Source organism: Lepisosteus platostomus, chromosome 13, assembly GCF_059453375.1.
Source record: "Lepisosteus platostomus isolate fLepPlt1 chromosome 13, fLepPlt1.hap1, whole genome shotgun sequence".
Taxonomy (NCBI): Eukaryota; Metazoa; Chordata; class Actinopteri; order Semionotiformes; family Lepisosteidae; genus Lepisosteus; species Lepisosteus platostomus.
In genome coordinates, this window is record NC_142623.1 from 17653647 (window position 1) to 17678487 (window position 24841).

Below are 24841 nucleotides of genomic sequence, written 5' to 3' on the forward strand. Positions count from 1 at the left end.
TATCTGAAGCCTGGCAAAGCCCAGGCTACCAAATCACTTGGCACTGCACTGCCTCCCCCCCCCCTCACACACGCACTCTCAAAGCAACAGCAGCAGCACTCAGCCAGATAGTACACCCGTTTTAGTACGTTTATTGTTGTTTTTTTTCCATCCAAAGCTCTGAAGACTAGGACTTTCCTAATCTCTCATGGCTTGGTTCTGTTTCTCGGTTTTAGAAAGACAGGCATTATCAGGTCATGGAAAAAAAGGCGGGGGGTGCGTTTGGAATGTCAGCTCTGGCCTCGCTGTGGCTGGCTGACCCAGATTCCTTCCCCAGGCGGAAAAGCTCAGAGCTGACTGCACCTGTGGAACACATCCGAAGACAAGGGGACGGCTCTGCTTTCACACAGCACAGTCAAACGCTTTCACTGATGCCGATTTCAGTCGTAAAAGCACGCATCTGACAGTTTTCAGGAGTTCAAATTCTTGCTCACTCTTCGTTTCCTGTGTCTGTGGCTACATCTCCTGCTTCCTTCTGCAGAGAGACCTTGTCCCTTCAGAATGACAAATAATCAGATCGTGTGACCAGCTATAAAAGGTTCTGCAGAAGTGTTGTGTGCCACTGCCTTGAATGGTTTAACTTAGGGGTAGGGGTACATTTTATAAACGAAATGACAAAACGCATTCATCACATTTCCCATTGTGAGCAATGTGCTCCTCATTTGGTGAAACTCTCAATGTGCCAGGCATAGGAGACAGCTGTTTGATTATCATTAAAAAACAGTTCTTTAAAAAAAACAGTAATATGACAATTCTACCCTATCATCCTGGGTAGTTACTTTGCAAAGCAACATGGCACAAACAGAAAATCAATGTTTTCCAGCATGTGTTTTTGTCTGTACATTTCATAAATTAAAAGTCTTCATTCTTAAAGCCTTTGAGATGTTGGCCATGGCCATTCTTTTACATTTTCAGCATCTGCTGTCCTGCAAAGGTATTTCCTACTTCGTTCCATTGTTAAAGATTGCGTGAACTTATCAGTATCAGCTGATGATGGCCTGAAGGCCAAAATATTGTCTTTCTCTTTAAATAATATACTCACTTAAGAGTATCCTTTTCTCCTGTTGACCACACATTAAAACTGGTACTTTTAAGAAAAATGCTTAAGCACAGTGATTTGGGGCATTTGACTACTAACATTGAAGTGATTGTTTTCAGATTCTCCAAGATTATCATGCGACTCCCTACAGAAGTGAATAACATGCTTGTTCTCCATTTCTTCCTGCAGGTCACTGACAAAATACTGCCTCCAAACATCTGCTCTCACAGATACCTGAGCTGCACGGGCTGAGAGTAAACTTCCATTGAGCAAGCCATCGACAGTCTCTACGCAGGCACACTCAGTCCTTCCTCCAGACACCAGTATTACTGTGCTCATTTAGCAAAAGGCTCAAAGGTCATCCACAGGAAACAGTTAAATATCCTCTCATATTGGGCTTTCAAAATCGTGTTAAATGTGGGAGATTTTTGTGGAGTCCCACCTCTTCTTAATATTCCTAGCCAATTTAGACACTTGAATGACAAGAGGACCAAAATCAAAGAAGCAAAACAATTGAGAAACCAATGAGGCTCCTCCCCAGAAGAGCACAAACATCTCATCTTAAATTCTTGTCTGATTTAGCCACTTAAATGTCAATTTGAAATAAAAAATCGCCTCAGCCAAGCTCCAGTGTCCATCATCCTTTTTCTCCCCTTCGCCCTCTTTGGAAATTGTCCCTTTCAATGCCAGCCAGGCGTCACCAATCCAAACTGGCCGCCTCAGAACAATGGAAAATCTGAACTCGCAGGACTCCCTCGGTATTTCAGAAAGCTTCTCACCCTTCAGCAGCAGCCTTCCGTCCGCCCGCCCCGCCCGCATCCTCAAGCCCAAGCCCAACATGACGTGCCGCCGCAAGCGGGAGTTCATCTCGGAAGAGAAGAAGGATGCCTCCTACTGGGAGAAGAGGCGCAAGAACAACGAGGCCGCCAAGCGCTCACGGGAGAAGCGCCGGCTCAACGACATGGTCTTGGAGAACCGGGTGCTGGCGCTGAATGAGGAGAACGTGCGGCTCAAGACAGAGCTGTTGCAGCTCAAGCTTCGCTTCGGTTTGATCAGCACGGCCTCCTACATGGAGAAGAGCCAGCAGATCGGTGGCAACTCCGTCAACCACTACTTCTCCAGCGGCTACTCTAGTGGCTCCCAGGTCATGGTCAACTCAGACTCTTCTGAGGCAGAGCAGTCCAGTCGAGGGGATGGCAACACTCCACTGGCCAAGTACTCCCCCCGGGGTTCGCTCTCGGACATGTCGGATGGGTCCTCTCGAGACAGTCCCGAGCCCATGACTTACGAGGTGAAGCACGAAAGCTCCAGCATGGACATCAACACCTTGGAGCAAGAGAACACCCAGATGATGTTCCACAGTCTCGGCTCACACCACCAGGAAATAGATTCAGTCATGGATTACCACCAAGAGCCTGCCAGCTTGCCCTCTGCTAACCTGGCCCCACAGAGGAGCGTGATCCTGTACAGGTCTAGTAGCAGCTCATACCCTGTGGAAAGCCAGAGGACCCAAGAAGTTGAACCGCAGCACACACTGGCCTCCCACGTGCCCCAAGTGGGAGGGAACCCCACAAAGCCAGAAAGTTCAGAACCCATCACGGAGGGGACACACCAACTCAAAACCTTGGACTCAACCTACGAATTCTCCACTGTGGAAGAACAGGCCACATATAACCTTCAGCAGGAGCACCAGCAGCACCTGAACCACCAGCTAGAGGATCTTGGGCCAGACTCTTATGCCCCAGACCTTCTGAACAGCAATGAGGAAAGCGATCTCTCTTCATACCATCCTTCCTACCTCAACTCCCAAGATGAGGAGCCCCCAGTGCTCACCTACGAAGGTGGCCCTTCCTCTGAAACGTACTATCAAGAGAGGTCAGCCAAGGACTCCTCCTCCAGTGATGGAGACCCCCGGAGCTCGGATAAAGATGCTTCCACGGACGACGAGTCCCCGTTTTCCTCTTCCTGTTCCGAAGCGGGTGGCTACCACAGGCTGTCGTCCCATCCTGTGTCCCCAGCTCACCCTTACTCCACCTCGCAGAATCCCGGCGAAGGGCAGACTGAGGTCAAAACTACAGCCCTTCCTCATAAGCTGCGCCTCAAGTACAGGGCTCTGAGCAATGGGGGCAACTCCCAGTATGACACTTCTGCCACAATGGTGTGCAGCCCAGTGCTACCCCAGCACCCTTACCTAGCACTTACCCATGTCAACCAACAAACAAGCAACAGCAGCATCTCAGCAAGGGAAAGCCAGACCCCATTGGGGTTCTGCAAACCCGCACCCCAAGATCGAGAACAAAAGGAAGATGGGAAGAAGGAAACAGAGCGGAGAGTGAACAGCCGGAACAAGAGGCGTGACTGAAAATGACAGAGCCTTCTCTGCTGGGGGGAGGGGTGGCTCACTAATTCTCAAACACGCCAACCCCTGACTACAAAGGCCAGCCCTGGAACACAAAACAATCACAATTTAATATAATCCACCAGGCTGGATATCTGGATGCACTGTTTTACAAACTTGTCAGTAGATATCAATGTTCAGATTTTTTCTCCTTCATTAGACGACAAAAGCACTTAATTAAGGCGTTAGCAGGTGGAAGGGAAATGGAAAAATGGAACCCTACCAGTTCTAAAACCTTTTCCAAGCTTTGAAAAGAAACTTAATGTTCAATCTAACACCTTTATCAACCCCTTTATTGATCCACACTTCTTTGCAACCAAGCTTGACCTCTATGTCCAGTTAGCATGTGGCCAACACACACCTAAAGCACTAGGTGACTCCACAAGCTGCACGACATGATGGGAACACTCCCTTGACCAAAGAAGCTTCTGTTTCCAAGTTCCATTCCCCTTCACAACTGCCCGACACTCCCTCCAGGACTTTCCTTTATTTTGGGTTACCTTTTTTTCAAGCACTTGGATTGTACATTACTGTGATATATGAATATACATATTATATAAATATATATTTTAAGAAAAAAAAACAGAAGAGAGCGGCTTGGACAGTTCTTGTCAATGTCAGGATGTGTTTCACAGTCAAACCTGTCTTGTTTGAAACAATGCTTAGCCTGAAAATCTTTTCACCGAACCACAAATACCAGCCTCCGCTCACAAGAAACCCAGAGGCAATGAGATTTTGCTTGCTTCAGGGTGGGCTTTAAGAGTGCAGAGATTTATCAAAGCACGCCCTGCTGGAAAGCCGCTATCAACAAGAGGGAATGAAGGTTATTACATTAATCAGGAAAGACGTTTACCTTAACTCCTTTATCACAAACTGAGAGCAAGCACAAGTTTATAGCATGTGATGAGTTTGACTTGCAGTACATTGTACAAATTTAATAAAAGCCACTCAGGTATACTCAGTATATGTGGTAAAAGTGAACATCTTTTCGGTGTACTGCAAGATTGACAGTGACAGCAATTAATATGAGAATGTTTACATCAGGTCCATTCTGTAATCTGGTCAATTTTGTAATTCCCAATTCTTAACAAGTATCCTATTCAATTAAAGAAAGCATGTTTCTTTAGTTTCTTTGCTTTTTAAGTACAATACCATGTAACTTTTTCCAATGACGTTTCACCAACTTTTATTTAAAAAACCTGCTTAGTTTATAATCTTAGAACCAGTCAAACAGTCTTTAAACCAGCAGGCATTTCCAGCTCTGCACTCAATTCATTTCAAAGCCCTTCAACTGTACCATTACCATAACAGCTGTATCTGTATAAACAGTCTAGCATTGTTGTTTGTTTGTGACTGTTACATTTTCATAACCTCCTCAATTAGAAAATACAGCTTTAAGAACCCATAGGAACTCTAAAAGTATAGATCCCGTCTCAGAGTGAGAAGTGTGGGGTTTAAGCTGAGTTTAGACAACATAAGGGGTTATTGTAAATACTGGACTTTTATTAGTGTGTGAATGACATTGTGAGGCTGGGTACCACAAGATTTCTGAAATTAATTAAATGCTATGCACTGTTCTCAGCAACTGAAAATGAGTACAATGTTACTGATGTGTACTTTACAGTACTATATCAAAACCTATTCCCTACATAAAATTAGGGTATGGTTTCCAAGTAACCCTGCAGGCTGGGGTACACTCAAAGTTCTCTTTCATCAAATTACCCACTTGTAAATCTTTAAATGTAGGTTATAAAAAGTGCTACATGCTCCCTCCTCCCAGGCAAACAGATCAGATCTGTCTTTACCTGTCACTACCTTCTAATGAGAGTCTTAACATTTTCTAACAGATGAGGATGGCACTGAGTTCTCACTCTCAAATTGATGTCTGAGGTATGAAACTGCTGGGACATTTGAACAACTGAAAAACTAGAGGAAAATGTTCTTTTATGCACACAACCACTTTGGCAAAATACCCTGCATAGTGTAATAGCAAAACCCTCTTACTTGAATGCCTTAAGCTTAATTAAAAAACTGCAGCTATCATCCCATGCAAATTCTGTTCTGTATTAACCAACGCGATAGAGGTCATGGGCATGCCGTTTCTAGAAGGCAGTACGAGTCTGCTGCATGGTCACGACAAAAATAAGCACAGATCTCTGTCAACAGTATCTGTGGCTATTTTTGGGCCTCCAGCTGCCGGCTCCAGCTCCAGCTCCTGCAATGTTAGGATTTGTGCCACAGCTTGCATTTGTTATTGGGAATTGTCTTGTATGCCAGTATACAGCCCTGAGCCCCCTTCTCCAGAAGATAAAAGGTCAAGGAGCCTCTGAGTCAGGCTATAATTCCAATGTGTGAAAAGAACCAATGTTTTTTAAATCCAATTTTTAATCGAAGATCAGAATATCCATTATCTAAATAATCCAATCTGATTTTTAATTGCTATACATATATTATCGGCTGTTTTGCCACGAGAGCTGTTGCTTTTTATCATAAAGTACATGAAGGCTATACCCAATGACTAGAGACACACTGAGTGCTCAAAATATTTGTTGGCAAGTGATATGAATGTGTGGCTGATTTGAAGAGCCTGAGACGGGCTTCCATCACCATTCCCCAGAATCTCAGTCCTGCTGGAATGTGGAAAAAGTAGTGGAACACGCAGTTTGACCCCGATTTCCATTATCTCTCATCCCAGCCTCAGCTGAAGTGGATAAGAATGTGAATGTGCTGCAGCTGTTTAGCAAAACCCTTGTGGAATACATGAATCACTCTGTTGGAGCTGTGCTTACTGCTCTTAGAGGCCCAAGCATACTTATCTAATTAAAGAGGGTATGGTCCTTATATTTTGGCCAGTGACCATATACACATGCAGATGTATATGCTGGTTTTAGGACAATTTTTTTAACCTCTATGAAATCTCCCCAGTGCTTATAGGCTATCCACATTTCCATTGTAGTATAGCACCAAAGCAATTTCAAGAATTATTTTGCTTTGGAAGCATTTATTTGAACACCACAGTATGCACTGCTGCTGTCTGAAAAAAAACCCAGGAATTATAAAGACTACAACAGTGCAACCCAGTAAATCAGATTCTGAGAAGTAGATGACCACAAGGACAATCACGTTTAAAGGAGTATTAATTGCATTGTTAAGTGTGCCTCCCCTTTGTAATATACACCTTTAATCCCCTTGCCATATGAGGTAACAATGCTATACTTGCACTGTAGTGCAATCTCTGTAATTTCTGAAGTGCTCTGAAACTGGCACTGGTGTATAAATGTACAGCTCTTCTCAATGACAATGTTGTAAGGTTTTCTGCGTTCTCTTTCTATTTTTATTTGTTTGATTTCTTTTCCCATTTTTTTAACTGTGATTCTGTAATCCCACCCTTTTCATTGTGTATACAGTGCTGTGTTTTTTTTTGATGAATGGTTTTTCAGGACAAGGCTCGTCGTCCCTCTGTTGTGTTGATGTTGGGTGGGGGGGTGGGGTGGGGGGTGGAGGATGGAAGGCTTTTCCACCAGAAAAAATAGCCTTTGGAAAAACGGCAGGACACTAATGTTGATATTTGATGGTAATGAAAAAATAAAAAAATAAAAGGATGCTGAATTTCTGAAAACTGCACGGGATCTCTACTTTGTACTTCCTTGCTAAATCTCATTACATGTTAAAACTGTTGACTTCAAATACAAACACTGGACCAAACTCCATGCAAAAATATTTTTTCCTGCCCAGATTACTGAGCTAATTCCATAAGAACATATCACACAGTTTGAGTAGATGTCATACCCAATCAATAACCTGAACCCAACATTTTGGACAGAATAGGAACTAGACAGAAACATGCCCCAGGGCAGATGCATTTGGTTAATTTATATTTCTTATCCTTTCTCCACAGAGGAGACAATTTATAAGAGTACTGGTGATGATCAGATGTCAGTCTCTAAGAATAGCAGGTGCCTGACAATGCTGCAGAAGGCAGCTTCCCAAATAAATCCAGGCACAACTTGACCAAGTATAAAAAATGTCCACTAAGTCACGGTAAAATGCCATTTTTGGGATTACTGACAATACTTTTTCAAAATTAAAACAGCAATCTTTATCCAATTGCATCGGGTTTATACAGTGAGACTTAACTCAAATAAAAATCAGTCAAATCCTATATTTAACCAGGTATAACCTGGGTAACCAAGTAAGGCAACTGAGAAAACGCGCTCATTTACACTGACGATTTGACTCATTTACACTGACGTACTGTATACAGAAGGACATTTTCTGAATCACTCTGTGTGAACCACCTTGTTCAAGAGTACACCAGCAACGCACCAGAGTTCTCACCACTACTCTACGATGCTATACTTTAAGACTGCAGAGCTGATGAAAAGATTAATTCTAGCATTCATTACCAGGTGCATTAACTATTGCAGTAAGCATATGACAGTTTGACCCAGGGCCTAATAGGTTATTTAAAAGGTCTCTTTTATAACTAAAAGCTTGGTAAAGTGAGAAAATATCTAATCTTACAAACAAAAGAAGATTGTCATAAATATCTGGTCACTATCTTCTTACTAATTGAAGTGTCCCAACAAGATTGGTCCAGCTCTAGACAAATGTCAAAATTCAATGGTCTCTAGACTCCTGTCCTAAAACATTACACAGATGTCCTGATCAGAGGATAAAGGTCAAATTAATCTCAAGTAATTAAGCCAACAATTAGCTCAATTAAGCGACCGGGGATTCTGTAGTTTTGCTGAAGACCCTGAAGTTAGGTACCACAGGTTTCCCTTTGTCTTACGGTGGGATGGCACAGGGACCAGCCAGGGAACCTAACCTTTCCTAGTCAGCGCCATTGGAGAAATGTTAGGCAGTCAGATCTTTAATTAGCTGATTTAATTGACTCAAAACAGATCTCAAGATCAGCTCAAGATCAGTTTCATATTTTGCAAAATAATCAAATGGAATATGGCTTTGGATCAGCTAGTAATGAAAACTTGGATGACGTCGCCAACACAGACAGGGATGTCTGATCACGTGATTGTTATTTAGACCAATGACAAGCACAAGGAAATAGAGATCTAAAATAGTGTATGCTTAATCCATAAAGTCAACAAGCAATAAATGGCTCTACAAAAAGCTAAGGACCACCCTGGTGTAATATTAATGCTTTTCACTACTTCTGCCAATTTATTTGCCTCCCAGGAACAGTTCATACCTGTGAAATGTCACTTCCGCAGCTATTACTCAGAGAACAGCAGAGGAAGAAACATGCAGACACTAAAAAAGCTGAGCCTACACCACATGAGGTGATAAGATGTGAGAAATTAAATAATGCCAACAGTTTTGTTAAAGAAACCACAGGTATCGGTTATCTGTCAATAATTCAATTAAAACTGTGGTTGGGTCTTACTGTATACTAGATGTCACAGTTGTGTTTCACAAAACCAAAGACATATGGGTCTGTAAACCGAACACAAACCAGTAATGAACATGCCCATATACTAACAAAGAAGAAAGCAAAATCAATTAAAGTCAAAGGGAAATTCTTGACATGCTTTTAACTTGACATGTTTATAAAGACCCTGCTGTATGTAATACAAATATTTCATAATCTGATCTACTGAATCCCACTAAAATACAGATTCAAAACAAGTTTAAGGAGTCAGTCATCATAACACAGTGCGATCAGTCCAGCTGTTCTCAATATTTCTTCTCAAGGAGGAGGTAGAAATATCACGTCCTGTGAATAACGTCAGCTGGTAGCTAAAACCTGATAACACCATGAGCACATCTCATGGTCAAAACACACAGGATTGCCAAATAAACTGTTCAAACTGCAGGATGCGGATGAACATGGCCGAAAGAAGTTGATTGGCTTTGAAAGCCAAAATGATGTCATTTCTGCGTCAGCCTTATTTTGATTTCAAGATACTGTGTTTCATGCATACGTAGATTACAAGGCAGTACAATACTGTCATGTGTTAGAATTTGAAACGTTACAACTGCATTTCATTAACTAAAACTGCATGTTGCCGGTGGCTTTCTTTCACATTTATTTATTGTCCTGATGTTATCAGGATATCTTCTCTTCCTATTAAGATGGAGAAAGTGGGGGGAGGGAGAGATGTGAACTGTTACAGGTTAATTTTGTCTGTGCATCACAACCTCCAAAAATATGCTTCCAAGGGAGCCATCACAAACAGGACTAACACAGAACTGAACAACTGTACCAGCCTTCCCTGCCACGCCCAATCTGAACTTGACAGAGACACTAGATCTGTGTAGGAAAGTTTAAAGGCAAGGAGCTTGATAACCAAATTAATGAAAAAAAGGGACAATGACGCACTAAATCCTTTAATGATGACTTGTAGTCTAACGCACCTGGGAAGCTAGCTCTATGCATGTGGAAGCTGATCCCCTGCTACAGGCAGATAAAACAATACAGAGCCGGGAAAGAGCATTTCTTTTCTTGGCACCTGAATGAAAATCACAGCCAGCCCAATGACACACAATTATCTCAGGAGGGGACTGGGGCTTCTAATTTCAGCACACAATGGTGCCCTACATTCCGGCAACTCGCTGAACTTGGCTGCAGATTCTGTGCCAAGCGTACTTCCCTGACCTACTGAAGACGAGCTCTGAAACGTGTACGAGCCGACAAGTCCCACACTGGAAATGGAGTTAGGTGTAGGTGGTTTTGGGAAGGCTGATGACTGGGCTCTGCTCCTATCTGAGCTTTTTCTAACTCCCTAATCAAGTTTTCTTCTTAAGAAGAACATGGACACTCATTAAATCCGATCCCTGTGGCCTATTTGTTCTGGCAACTCCCATTTAGTTTTACATGTATTTTTTTTTAAATGTAGCCCATTCACTCTTTCCATTTTCCATAATGAAGAGGATAGAAGTAATAAACATGACTTTTTGATGTTGTTTGGCTCGGTCATACAAATGCATCACGCTGACCCACGGAAATCCAGCAGCCCACATGTTTCTCAGCACGTGTGTGACACCGAACCACGCAGGTGTGTATTAATAGGCTTGCGCTGGCATGGCAACAGTGGCATTCCGGCTGCAACTCCATGCTGTCGGCACGATTCTTCTCAACAACAGTATAAAGATACCCTTTGCTGTGCTTGTTAACAGCCCCATAACAAAAATGAAATTTAAGATAAAAACCTACACTCCCCCCCACCCCACCCCATCCCCCCCAAAATCCTGTTCACCTCTGACATGCACTGTAATTAACGCTGTGAACTGTTGCCTGCACAGTCGTGATGCGAATATCGAGATGATACCTTCAGTACGCCCACTGATGACTTTTCCAAATCGCCAAACTTGGTTTGTTTTCTGAAACAGCTTTTTAAAGTAGTAGGTGCTGTTTTTTCTTTCAGCTGCAGGCCTAAAGCATTCGATTTTTGCTCACTTCAGCTTCTGCCCATGCTAAACATACCTGCAAAAGAGGTACCTGCCTTGACGTAGGAAAAGCACCCTGAGGCTGGTTTATACAATCGCTGGCCAAACATTATGAACACCCCCTACAGTATGTCGTTTGGGCCTCTGTGGAGCAGAAAGAACAGCTCCCACGAGTCAACACTGGCATTCCACTAGAGGCCTGATAAACAACTGCTGCCCCATTCCCATTCTTCTCCCTTTGAGAGGTAATGGCTATCAGGATCAAACTGCATTCTCCACCTCTTTTTCCACCTTGCAATAGGACCCAGAAACCTGCTCTTACAAGGGAAGGTGACGGAAGCCTGTGTCAGGCTTCTCAAGCCAGACGCATTGTGCCGTCACTGAGAGCTTCCTTTTATTAAACCAGGCAGGGAGAAAATACTGCAGCGCCGTCCATTATCTTATCTCATGCTTCTGGCACGGTGACCTCCAGCTGAAGCTGCTGAAGCCACAGGGTGGGCTGTGCATGTTCTTACTCAGATCAGGGGATCCTTCTGGCCGAGGAAAGTGATAGAGTCCACCTCTTGTCCCACAAACCTAACTATACTTCATTTAGCACCCAGCATCTACTCATTCTGAGGGAGAGGGCAGTGAGTGTAAATACATGACTGTACAACTAACAGTTCCTAAGGCTGGCCTAACCTATGCAAGGGTGAGTCTTGTCTATTTGCCAGATATTAAGGGCAGTACTTCAGCCCTGTCATCACTGGCTAAAGGCCACACAAAACATTACACCAGCCAACATCAAAGCCTTGATACCTGTTCAGTATATAATTTGAACTGTGTCTATAGCACGGGTATTTCCTGGGAGCTGTATTCCCTTTGGGAAGTGCTGCAGCTCTCCTAGTGGTCCACAGAGAGCTTGCATCCCCTGTCCACTGTGGGCCTGTCACACTCTCTCTGGCCCGTGTTGTGTTGAAGTCTGATCCCGTTGGCAGCTGCAGGCAGACGCAGTGGCTGAAGGTTGTTGTTGGGTTTTTTTGATGATTTGATTATAACACGTGGGAGCTTGTGAAAACAGGTCAGGAAAGTAGGTCAGTGAAGGGGAAGGGAGGGGAAGAAAGGAACGGGGAAGCATGATGGAGGAGGGGTATGCAGTTACTTCTGAGCCTGACATGTAAACACGCTGACACACTGTGCTAGAAAACAACAGGCTTGAGTTTCCTCTTTTTTTTGTTTGTGTCGTGCAGATAAGGTGACAAAGGTAGGGGTTTAATTAAGCAAGTAGGGGTGGCTGGGCTTAACAAAACTATCCCTTGCAGCTGGACAATTCAGCTCACCTTGAGCTGGGACAGCAGCTTTCTCTCTCTGTTCCTCTCTCCTGCTGCCATAGCTGCCTGGTGGAATCTGACGGCTTCTTTAACATCTTACCGTTAAAGAAAGACGCAGTTATGGGCGATTAAATAACTATTTTGTTTGCATGGGTTTGAACTTTTAAGAGCTCTTGTCATCTCTCATAAAACTCATTATTTACCTTCTTTACTCAGTGAGGGGAAGACATTATGAAACAACACACGGTCTAAAGAAAGCAAGCACTGCTTTTGGAAACCACAGCAGAAAATATCTATTTGAACCGAGCTCTGCATTTGGCAAGAGACAGTGTGAAACCTGAATATGCGATGATGTGTGAATAGTTTCTTTCATCTCCTTCTGCAGCTCTTTCCTTTCATTAAGTCCCAAATACTACTGATCAACTGAACCAGCTGTTCTTCAGCTTTGTGTTCACCACGTCAAACAACCACTATAAACTCCTATCGCAGAAGGCTGCACAATTAACCGACTAAACTTTTCAGGCTGCTATTGTCACACATGCAGTTGAGTAATGTCAAAAAGGTCAGCTGTAGCAAGTCACCAGTAAAGACTTCTCCTTTTGTAAATGATTATAGAAGCTAAACAAGCATCTTAATAAAATGCAGACCTTTAAACGTGCAGTGGTTTATGGAATTTTATTTCTCCTCGTGGGGAAGCACAGTGGCACAATGGTTAACATTGCTGCCTTGCAACGCTGGGGTCCAAGTTTCAATTCCAGACCTGGGGTGGTATCTGCATGGAGTTTGTATGTTCTCCCTGTGTTTGCATGGGTTTCTTCCCATAGTGTGTGCATTTGTGTCTGTGTGTGTGTCCTTTGATGTACTGGTGTCCTGTCCAAGGTGTATCCTGCCTTGCAGATATTGCATACTAGGACAGGTTCCAGTTCCCCCTGACCCTGAATTTGAATAAAGCGGTTAGCAAACAGATGAATTGATTTCCTTGTGATATTCAGCCTTTTAACAACTATTGTTTAATTTTTTTTAAACCCTGCCTATTGTTTGCCAAGCCTTTCAATTACTATTTGTTTTGCATTGTCTAATCAACATTAACTACTACAGGTACTTGGAAACACGTCAAACTGATATCTTTCGCCACCTGAATAAAGGGGGGGAGTACATGGCAAAATTAAGACTGAAACCAAAGAAATTAACAAAAAGAGAGGACCACTGACATGCTACTGTATAAGCAGGTGTCTGAGCTGGGCTTGAAATAAAAGGTGACTGAATTTGACATGTAAGTTGCTTTGGATCAAGCATCCACTGGAACCAAGAATGATGCATGGCCGACATGGGGTGACTAATTCCTTCTCATAAACGCATTAACAGACAAGGGAAATCCGTTATCAAGTTTGGTGCAACTATTAAGTGAAGCAGGGTACCAGATAAAGCAATGAATTAAGCCAAGAAGTTTTCCTAGCACTGTAAAAACCCATGTCTGTTTCACTGTGGAAGCCCAAGAGTCACAAGTCAAGCGCAACGGAACTGTTGTTTTGTTTTTTTGTTGACCTGACCTGCATGTCGATGAGGCACAAAAAAAAAAAAACAACAAACAAAACAAACGAACGTGCCCAGTTATGGTTGACTACTGAGACGCTTCTCACCAAACACAACCTCCACCCTGGGGGCTCAGAATAAAAGCTCCGTCTTATCTGCGTACTGTTATTGTCCGGGCATTGTGACAGCTGGAAAACTCTCAAATAAAACAAAACCTGTCCTCTTATCGGCAAACTGGGAGAGTTTCAATTTTGAACGCACTATAAACTGCATTCTGAAAAACAAATGTGGAATGCACAAGCAAACACATTAAGGTTACAATTATGATATTAATGAGCCCTGCTTTCAAACCCCCATGTAATCCACACTGACACCTTAGAAATGTGCAGCTATGATAAAGCCTCGTAGGTGGCAAACTGATTTGGTCTCTGTGGCGACCAAGTGCGCTTATGTTGCTGGCAATCATTCAACTCTCCTCGTCTGTTTCAGATCTACCTTTATAAAACTACGTTCAAAGCCTGCCACTTGGTCCAATGGTTAAAGAAAAATGAGAGCTTTTCTTTGCCAGGGGGCTCCTGGTTCAAGTCAATTAAGCCTTGTTGACTCCACTGGTTTGCTATGTGTCACCCCGGGTGAGCTATAGAGCCTCCTTGTGCTTAATCCTTACATATGTCCTGTTGTGGGAAGCTCTGCAGCAGTATAGCTCACTCCCTTTGCCAGTTAGTCCTTTAGTGCATTTGCGCACCACAGACTCCAATCTCAGGGTCCAAGACTGTAATTTAAGACAACTGCCACTCTGCCAGCATCAGTGATGTAGTTCACTTATCAAATTTACGTACCTTTCTAAAGCAAATTAAAATGAACACTTAAAATTACATCTGCTGAGATAGCCGATGCATTAGTAATGGTATGTCTTTTTCATTTCAAACTGAGAACCAGCAGCTACTGTGTAGTTGTCAAACCTTAAATCATACATAATTTAAGAGGTGGCCCTCCAGTGGGTACTCACACACCCAATCAGCGGAGAATAAAACGTGCACATCCATTCCTACCTGCAGAGCCAGCCAGTTGGCCTAAGAGAGTGCCACAGTCCCTTATAGGAGAGTTAGTCAAGACGCGCTCTCTTTAGGGAACCACAGCACATGCCTGTTTCAGGAGGCACATGGTATCTCTCAGGTTGGTGCAGTAAGTGGTAACTGATTTTTTGCTGAATTGCTATACACTATGCAGAATGGGTGTTTCACACAAAAGTATATGCATTGGTGGTTGTCTGGAGGTGATGGTGAGGGGGGTTATTACTGTTTATAGAATGCTATGAAATCTACAATGAAAAAAATAGTCAGCAAGAAAAGCATTTCTCCAATCCTACAGCGATAAATCACGTGCATCACTTTTCTTATTTTTTTTCAAAGGCAAGGCAGGCAATGAATTAATCTCCCATTTCTAACTCATTGCTGCAGAAGTTGGTTCGGTTTGATGTAGTCATGTAGGAGGTGAGGAAAAACAATACTGCTTAGGGGTGAATAACACATGACAAAACCATAGATATGAATCTACTGCCAACTTCCTACTCTTTGCAATGTTAATATAGATATCAACAGCTGACACAAATACAGTATGAGTACAGAGGCTGCACTCTAACAAGGGTGTATTACTGTATTTTTATGTTTGACATGCCAGTGCAAAATATTAGGACTGGAAAAGTTATTTAAAATATTGGTCAAGCCCCCACCTCCTCTGTAAAAACTGCTGAGTGCAGGCAGTGCAGATAGCAATTAATTTCCTGGGAGTGCCTAACCTTGCAAGTGCTAATGCAAGATCTACAATGGTCTACAAATACAGTAGAATGGAATCACCTCAAACAGCTACAATATAAATAGGGTGTTAGTATAGTTAGCAGGCCTGCCAATATTCTGACTACAATATCATGAAAACTGAGCTCTGTATAGCAATGGAATTTGGTCCAGATGTGAATTGAACAATACGTAACGTGTTCCAATGGACATCAAAAGCACCGAGCAGCAGGCAGTACACTGAAGACCGCTTGTGTTGATTAAAGCTTACATGCATCCACTGATGGACACCAGTGAGGTCAGTGCTCAGTGGTTTGTCCTCCTGAAGTCCTAATAAACATCCTGCCATTTTTGTCCCAGATTCCACAGGACCACGGTCTTCATGAGACAAATGAGCAAGTAGACTGTTTAGCACAGAGTTCAATGAGATGCATTTTCACAGTGTGGCATTCATTTGCGCTTCATCAAACTGATTTAACTACTTTAATCAAGCCTGGGTCAGAGACTTTGACACAGGACACAGGATATAATGGAAAAAGTAGCCTTATACTGTATATCTGGTGTAGTAAAAACACTTCCACATGTCATACAACTCTGTAGGTCACGGTGCTAAAAGGAGTTAAGAACAGTGATTTCTACTGTATTCTCCATTTAATGTGAAAGTGTTTCAGTTTTCTGTTAAAAGTTATTCACCCACTAGACCAGCAGCTGTAATAACGTCCTTCATCCCAAATAATAGATAGCATTCATCATTTGGTTAAAAAGATTAACTGAAAGTGAAAGCTGAACGAAACAGTGTCTCCTCTAAAAACAAACTGTTGATACTTGCATTGAGAATGAACTGATGATCTCCTTGCATACTTGCAGGAGAATTTGACCCAGTACCCCTATAAAAGCTACGGCCATTGTGCCCGTCTGGTCTGTCCTATTTCCTGTTCACTGGAGCTGTATTGGGGTCAGCTCTGATTCTGGGCCCAGAGCTACTAAGGCAGAAAGCTGTCGGGTTATGTAACAACAGTCCTTATTAGAAAGTAGGTCAAAGAGAGACAAAGAGAGCAAGCTGAAGAGGGGGGGTATATATCAAAGCTACACAAAGAGCTCACTGTAGCACTCAGATTCTATGCCTTTCCCAGAACTGTAATATAAGAGCAACATCATACTACAGTACCTTCATTTCCTCCATGCTATTTGGAGAATAATAAAAAAAAAACTCCACACAGTAATATCAAATATCTCTCCTGGCAAGTTATTTCCCCCTTTGTTGCTCTGACAAATATGGTTATGCTCAAAAGTGGAAATCCCAACAAACAAAATCTTTCAGTAAAAGTTTACAGCCAATTGAAACGCACAACAGAGAGTCTCTCCCCTCTTATTATTCTTTTCCTTTACTTTACAATACTGTAATAACAGCTGTGGAGACCCATGTCCTGCTATGTCAGAAACTAACAGAACATTACACTGCAGCTATCCCATGATTTTACAGTTTTGTTAAAGTCATAAGAAAGATTAATGCAGACTGATTTTTCAAGCTGGGAGGGTGATTTGTTTGTCATAAGTGGAAAAACAACCTCCTGTACTGAACAAATGACTTTTCAGACACAGATCTTTGAAGACAGGGCATGCATTCAATGGGACTGATCTGCAGCACTATTTATTAGTGCCATACATGGCTGCACAAACACTTGCCACATTGGGATACATTCAGCAAGTAATTGAACAAAAAAAAAGCCCTCTTTTGGGCCTTTTGGTTTTATGGTTTAGAAGTGGAATGTGTTTTAGGAAAACAACATTGCCTGGCTCCACGCCAACTGGAGCCTTTAGTTTCAAAGCAAACTGCTACTCCCTTTGTGGTGAAAAATAGGTCAGCAATCCAAGCACAGTGAAGAGGGGTGCAGGAGAGGGAACAGGTCTGTTGACAGGCAGGGTGTATGTAGAGAGAATGAATAAAGATTGGGGGTAACAAAGGATGGAATGAAAGTTCCCTCAACACTCTGTGGAACTTGGGCTGTGGTGGCTGCATTTCCAGAAACTTTAAAGGTGTGCATTTATGTACTACAGCATTTCACAGCAGACAGCTCCCTTTGCTTCATAAAAGGGCAGGCTGATTAGGACGCAGCAAGAGCACCCCTGCTAAGGACATGTTAACAGCCAACAGCAGGGGGCGTTAATGTCTCCAATGTCTACACTGGGCAAAGCAGAGCTTTTGTATAGTGTCTAATCCAATGGGGACTGATGATGTGAGCAATTCTCCATAATTTGCACTTGGAAGTGTGGGCCAAATTTCACACCCCTGTGGTGCATGGTTTTCGGGACAGAGCAGTTATAATACATCAGGTGGGTAGCTGCATCAGCATGTGTAGGCTGCAAAGGAACAACTAATAGGTGAGAGCTCACACCTGAAGAAGGCTCCAAGGCTGAAACGTTGTGTTTTCTTTCTTCTTTTTTTCAGCATGGAATAAACCTATTACTTGTTTCTTTAAAGTTATAATACATTATCTGTACAACACACAGGACGATGAGGTCTCTGTGCTTTTAAGGAATGTGGAGGATGATGTACCAGACAGCAGCAGCAACTGGACAGAAAGAGACAGAGGATGGAGTCATGGTGAGGGCAGTACATTGAGAGGTGATGTGAAGGAGACAAATCCTCTTTGGTCCAAGAGTGTCCATTACTCTTCTTACATAAAACTGAAAATGTGGCTAGGAAAAATCCCTTGAAGCCTTATTCCATTAACTGTAATTAACTGTAGAAACACGACTTCCATTTATTAGAGGGGAACCTCTAGCAGTGGCTGTTTCAGATATGGTTTTTAAAAGGAATCAACATTTTTTGCATGTTATATGGAAACTTCCACACTACCTCAAGTTTATCACTGCTGACAGATGCTGCTGCACTACACAAGAACATACAAAACGTTACCAACAAAAGGTGGCCTTTGGCCCATCCAGCCTATTTGGTAGTCAGCAGTTAATTGATCTCTAACTGTTTATTGGATGAACCCAGGTACTGGATTCAACAACGTGCCTGGGTAGCCAATTCTAGACTCCCTCTACCCTTTGCATAAAGAAGGGTCTCCTATTCTCAGTTTGAAAGGCACTTCCAGATCCCACTTGTGTCCTCTGTTAGCGTTCTGGCTCATTGGGTTGACTTTATCTGCAATGAACCGTGAGGATTTTGAATACTTGAATCAGACTCTGCAAGGACTTTTTTTTGTTTAAGACTAAAAAGGTTCAGCTCTTTCAGCCCATCAGTGTAGGACATTCTTTTAAGACCCAGAACGTATCCAGTTGCTATTCTCTGGATCAGTTTCAAAACACCAATATCTGTTTTTGTAATGTAATGACCAAACTATTGGACGACCTGCCACAAATTAAGCCTCATCAAACAGGGATTTTTTACTAATTATGCTCTGCAAGGGAGCTAATTATAATCAGCCTCACACAAAAAAACACTTTAAGCGTCACACATCCTCTCTACTCAAACTTCCTGAAAATATAGTAAGATTAGAAACATGCCAATGATAATTTACATAATTCCAGCTTCATTCTGAGCCTGTTACAGAGTGACGTAATTGCCAAGGAAACATAATGGAATCAATTCTTCGGCAACGGGAGGCCGGCCTGTTTTGGAGTAGAGGCATTGTGCAGCCTGAGGAGGCGCTGAGTGGCTCAGGAATGGAAGGGTGTGTCTTGAAGCCTGTGCTTGAATCCCAGTAGGGAACAAGACGCACAGGTCACTCATTCCGCATGAGCCCACAGCTTGTGCAAACCGAACCACCCTCCGTGGACAATGGAGCAGACGCCTGTCCCTGCTCCTCGCTTCGCACAGCGTGGCTCACACGTGACACTGTGAGCAAGGACTGCCGGCACTGCTGAGAGAATGGCTTTGTTCCAGGCGGGTACAATTTTAAGTGGCTGTTGATGCAGACAAGATTAGATTTAAGAAAAAAACACATATTGTTCTTCCCAACAGAACTGGAATGGAGACTGCTTTCAAGAAGACCCATTCAAGTGAGACCCTTTTTGAAGTTACTAATCTTTTAAAAATGTTGATGCTTTAGTGGGGGAACTATCACAGTAATCCAATTTCACTGCATCAAAGCAGTTCTTCCTTTTATCCTGGGAGTGACACATTCCCTGTGACTCCTCAATGATGACATAACGATCACCAGCTTTGCATTAAGATTCAGCTTCTGCAAAATGTTTTTTTTTTAAATAGATCCATTACTGTTGCATGTATTTATTTTACATGAGTTGAATTTTGATTTACCAGAAGGCTACAACATTAGTCAGTAGTCACAAGGCTACACTCTAGGAACAAGAGGAAATCTGTTTAAATAAAGCTGAGAACTACTACAGCAAGAGTATGAAGACTCACAATTTCATAGCTAGCTAATGTAATTTAATGTAATGGCTTTTTTGGAAGTCAGAGGTGGCAATCCTCTCTTCTGTTCAGCATTCAGAAGGCCAGTGGGAATAACTGGCTTGCTAGGGAATGTCCTGTTCATTACTGTGGCTCTAATAATACACACTGCCTGCATGTAACAAGCAGAACTTGAGTACTAACGAATACCTGTTCTGAAAAGAAATAACAAGTGCAGCTGTCACTGTACATAAACTGGATTAAGAACAAAAGCTGAACTGAATGACACATAGGCTGTATGAGTTAGGCTTTAGAAAAGGGTGAACTCTACAGTAACCTGACTGTGCAATGCAGACATACAGAAAGGACACGATAATCCGTGGATCAAATCCAAGACCAAATAACCCATAAAGAAGAGGACTGTTACTTTCAGGATGTGTGCAGAGAGAAGGCATGAGACACACAACTGAAATGGAGATTGTTCACGTTCCTGGAAGAATAACCATTGCCAGCCTTTTGTGATGACATCTCCCCCTCAGACAGTTTTTATCCTCTCCTATTCCAAGTTCCAAGAGTGGAGTTAGGCTAACGGTGAACCAAGGAATGCAAGCGGCTTCCTCATATTCTAAAATAATCTATTGCAGGCCCACCTGCCAAACTCATCACAGCGTTTCCAATGCTCCCCTAAGAACGTTTGAAATTGGAAAGAGGACTGGAATACTCCCTATGCTCTCAGATTCAGCATCCTTGTATCACACAGTGGTTTGCTGAAGCTTTCTGCAATCAGCATAAGGCTTTACCATTCTTCTCAACGAACCACTCTGCTGTACTACAATTCACCCCCCTTCTAAAGCACTTATTTATGAAGGCTGGTATTTATATCTCCTCATTAACACACTATACTAAAACATTATTCTAAGTATCTTTATCACAACACACAGAAAAAAACAACTAATTGCTAACATTTTAAAGAACTTTGCATCCTCAAGAAACCCAAAGCATTTTACATACAGGATTGGATACATTTTGCCTAAAAGGAGAATCCATAAGGGTGATGCAAGACAGTCATTTTGCACCTTCAGAATTGCTTCTCCAATTAAACAAAAGGGAAATCTTAATGTCCAAGCCGAAGCCGAAATTAAGACAGCACACTTGGGCCTTGGGTCTGACATGCTGGGCAAAGGAACCTTTAATGATCACGTAGATAAGGCCTGGGTTTGACATCTCATCAGGAGAACAGCAGCTCCAACAGTACTAATTAATATCACAAGCAATAATGCGAGGATGTAGTTAAAAAAAGAAAGATTAAGCGTAGTTTAGTAAAGCTTCCAGTCTCCATGACAGCATTGTTAGTGTTGTACCTTAGCAACAAGCCATGCAGTCAAGTGCTATATGAACTGGAGCTTCTCCAGGCTGGTGAACTCTAATTAGCTAGGCAATCTGCTTTAGAATTACATAATGAAGAGGAGCAGAACCTGTCACAGAAAGGACTGTCTGTTTGAATTCAACTAGGCAGCCATGCACAGTAAGAAATGGCCATTACTACATGTGCTGGCCATGTGAGATCTGAAACCAAAGTAAAGCACCATATCAGTATCGTAGCAAGCCAGAACCAGGGCACAACAAGACAAGCAATGGAAGGCTGTGCTTAAAGACTTTTTCTGCAGTGTTTTAACAAAAGTCGGATGGACCAGGTGTGCAGTTACTGCCACATTCTGGTAAGGCAGGGGCTGCAACTTACTTCTTGGTGTCCCTAGTGTTTTCTGGTTTTTGGCCCAACCTGGACAGGCAAATTGTTTAACTGACTAATTGTGTTATTCATTAAGACATCATAAAGGAAACTTAACAGCTTATTACTGAAAAATGTACTTCAGTAAAATTAATCTATAAAACACCTTCAAGTACTAACACTTACCCTGTTAATTAATTAGATCAGCTGTGTAACTGAGTCCAGGGCCAACAAAAACCAGAAGACACCAGGCTTAGGTTTGTCACAATAAGTGCGACAGCCACACTGCCGCAATTTCAGTAAACTGTCAAGCAGCAATGGATGTGTGAAAGATACAGTTGTGCTTGTGGAGCTACAGATAAGGCCTGTGTTTATTTCTTTCTCCCCACACCATGCCACCTAACCAATCCATTGTAAAGTGGAATACAGGTACAGTGAGCTTCCACGTAAAATTGTATTTAAGTCTCTCCTCTCTTTCTCTGTTTTAATTTTTCACAATCCTACTCGCATTACAGTTCTATAAACGCTAAGAAACAATAGGTACTGCTGGCCTTGGGAGAATAATCTCTGATAACAGAGCAGTGCCAGAGAGAGATCACAGTAAATGTAGGTCAGTCTTACACACACACCCCCCCCCCACCCCACCCCCCTTCCCCCTGCAAACATGTTTATTCCTAAGGCCTAGAATGAACTCTCTCGCCATGGCAACCAAACAGAGGCCTGCTCCAGAGTGCGCAGACAACACTGGGAGCTCCTGGCTGCGGCCCAGCACTCGGGGTGCTGGCCTGCCCGCCCTCTCTCTGTCGTTGCCTTCGACTCACTAGAAGTGGCTATTTATAGCAACTGTTAAAGAAGGACTTTTATCTGTGGTTCCACAGAGGAGAAAAACAACGAGAACAAAAAAACAAACAAACACAGGCTCTAAGATGTTGTTGCTATTTTCGTCAGAGTCTCCCAAGTTCACTGCAGCTGTCTTTTGTGCAACAGGAAAGGTAGTGCACCGTTTCAGAGAATAACATTCGGTGCTCACTAGGAGTGACAAGCTGCAGGGGGGATAGGGATCTGCATTTCTGCAAGTTTCATCATATAGCCCAGCACAAAAAAGACCAATCTTTTCCTGGTGATAATGAGGTACAAGCCATTCCTCCTGCCTGCCTGATTCTTTCTGCAGATCTGAACAAACGAGTGCCGTGTGTGCGCCGGTTCAGGACAGCAACAGGCAAAACACACAGTAAAAGTCCACTTCCACGTACATCCTCATATCACTCCAGCTGCACTTGAATATAAACGTGGACCCAATACGTCTTAATGAATAGACAGTTAAAAAGTAACTACAATGAAAGATTCTTCTTCTTCAAAACTCATTAAGGAACTATTTCATCAGCAACCGAAATGACAACATACACCCGTTAATATGATATGAAGATATCCTGTTAATATGTTATGAAGAAACGCAAAGCTCAACGGCACAATTGGGTCCACACAGCCATTCTAGTTCTTTTTTAAATTATTTAAAAAGTCAACTTTAAAGACTTAAAATGCTCTCACTTAAAAGTGTTTATATATTAGCGTTCATATGAAAATACTAGTTCTAGCACAGCTGAAAAGAGTTAATTCACTAAAATGTACAGACTTTCACATCTTGGGGGAAATAAATTGGCATTTGATAAACCTTCAAGAGTTTACACTGACAAGTGTAATTGAAGGATCAACATTTATTTAACCGAAGTGAAAACCTTGTTTTATTTACAGGGGACCAATGCTTATATGTCCAACACGTAGTCCCAGAAATGCTGGAGGACAGTATTTTCTACAGGAATATCAAGATGCAAAATGTCCAATGTATTCCAGCAGTTCCAGGATTTAAAAAGTCAGCAATATCCGGAACCAGCGTGCCTCAATGATAAAGGATGCGGCTGATAGCAGAGGCTGAGCCTTGCAGAGTCCACACATTGCCCTCCTGAGTGTTGGTTATGCCACAGGCTGCCTGTGCCCATCATCTGGCAGCTCACAACAGACCACATGTGAGCAGGCTGGGGTGGGCCCGAGTACACTAGGGTATTCCAACATCTACCCTCCTGGCAGGATGCTCCAGCTGCTGTCAGCCCCACCCTAACGCGTTACACTGGTTTCCTCACAAGCTGGCGCAGCAGGTCAACGGGGCAGAAGCTTCCTTTCAGTGGAACAGCAAGAAAATGAGGGGAAGCATGTTCCCTTCACTGTTCACTCAAGAATATAGGGCTCCAACGTCTAACATTATACAAATCCTACCGTCTAGCCCTGTTACAAACTGCATTTCAGAACAAGGCTGCTTCACAACGTTTCTCTCGGCACTTTAATGTGCTTGGAGAGCGCCACTACCTGAATGTTTCAAAAGTGTTTTCACCTTGAGTCCTGGTGGCTCTCCCAGTCTGCCCTGTGGCGTGCCAGCCCTTGTGCGGGTTTAGTAATACTGGCACACTGAGGACAGGCAAACTGCTTTGCAAAACAGAGAAACCCCTCAGGCACCAAAGTAATGTTTATGTTCCAGGATGTTACAATCCCCCCCCCCCCATTACTGAACTGGCTTCAATTCTGTTATGGTTATTTACTGCGACTCACAAATTCAACTGAGAACAGAGAGCTGAAGTCACATTTTGATATAATGCAGTAACCAGCATGCTGATTTGTGTATATGGATGAAATCTTTACAGCGGTAAAATGGTTGAAAACTCATGGAGGTGTAATGATCTGCTGCAGATTTGTGCTGAACTGAAGTTTCATACAGGAGAACGAGTGGGGAAAGCCCTCAGTCAAGGCCAGTGCAACTGCTCTTCCACCTCATTTGAGATCTGTGTGTCTCTGAAGAAGGAACTGCTTTAGTTACAGCTTTAGTTTAGAGCTAGGGATTGTTACCATTGCCCTTCCTTACCTTCCTTAAAGATCCTATATTCATCATTCCAAGAAATCCTTAATTGTCCTCACAGCTTCTTAAGTGAATTTAGGATTGCGTGCACTTGACATGCTAAAGCTTGCATATGGGTGATACATAAATATTAAAATAACTGCAGAAGCTTCCTTGGAAACACAGACTGGCTTGCTGTGCGTGCCAAAATAAGACCATGGACTGGTGTAAAGCATACCAAATTGTACAACAGGCAACAGACTTTTTTTAATCCTATCCTCTCATATTTATAAAATCCTCTGTAAGTGAGCTTCATTAGCTGAAACAGCTCACAGCTGTTTAC

The 24841-nt window shown here is 42.7% G+C and overlaps 1 protein-coding gene and 1 long non-coding RNA gene across 3 annotated transcripts in view; one reads left to right on the forward strand and one right to left on the reverse strand.

Annotated features, from left to right (window-relative positions):
* Nucleotides 1–24841, reverse strand: part of LOC148650130 (uncharacterized) — a 77653-nt gene that overhangs the window by 30125 nt on the left and 22687 nt on the right. The gene's annotated exons all lie outside the window — the stretch shown is intronic.
* nfil3-5 (nuclear factor, interleukin 3 regulated, member 5) lies at nucleotides 1388–7098 on the forward strand. Its single transcript, XM_088603635.1, has one exon. It carries the CDS (start codon nucleotides 1806–1808, stop codon nucleotides 3438–3440), a length of 1635 nt encoding a protein of 544 aa, XP_088459761.1. The 5' UTR covers nucleotides 1388–1805; the 3' UTR covers nucleotides 3441–7098.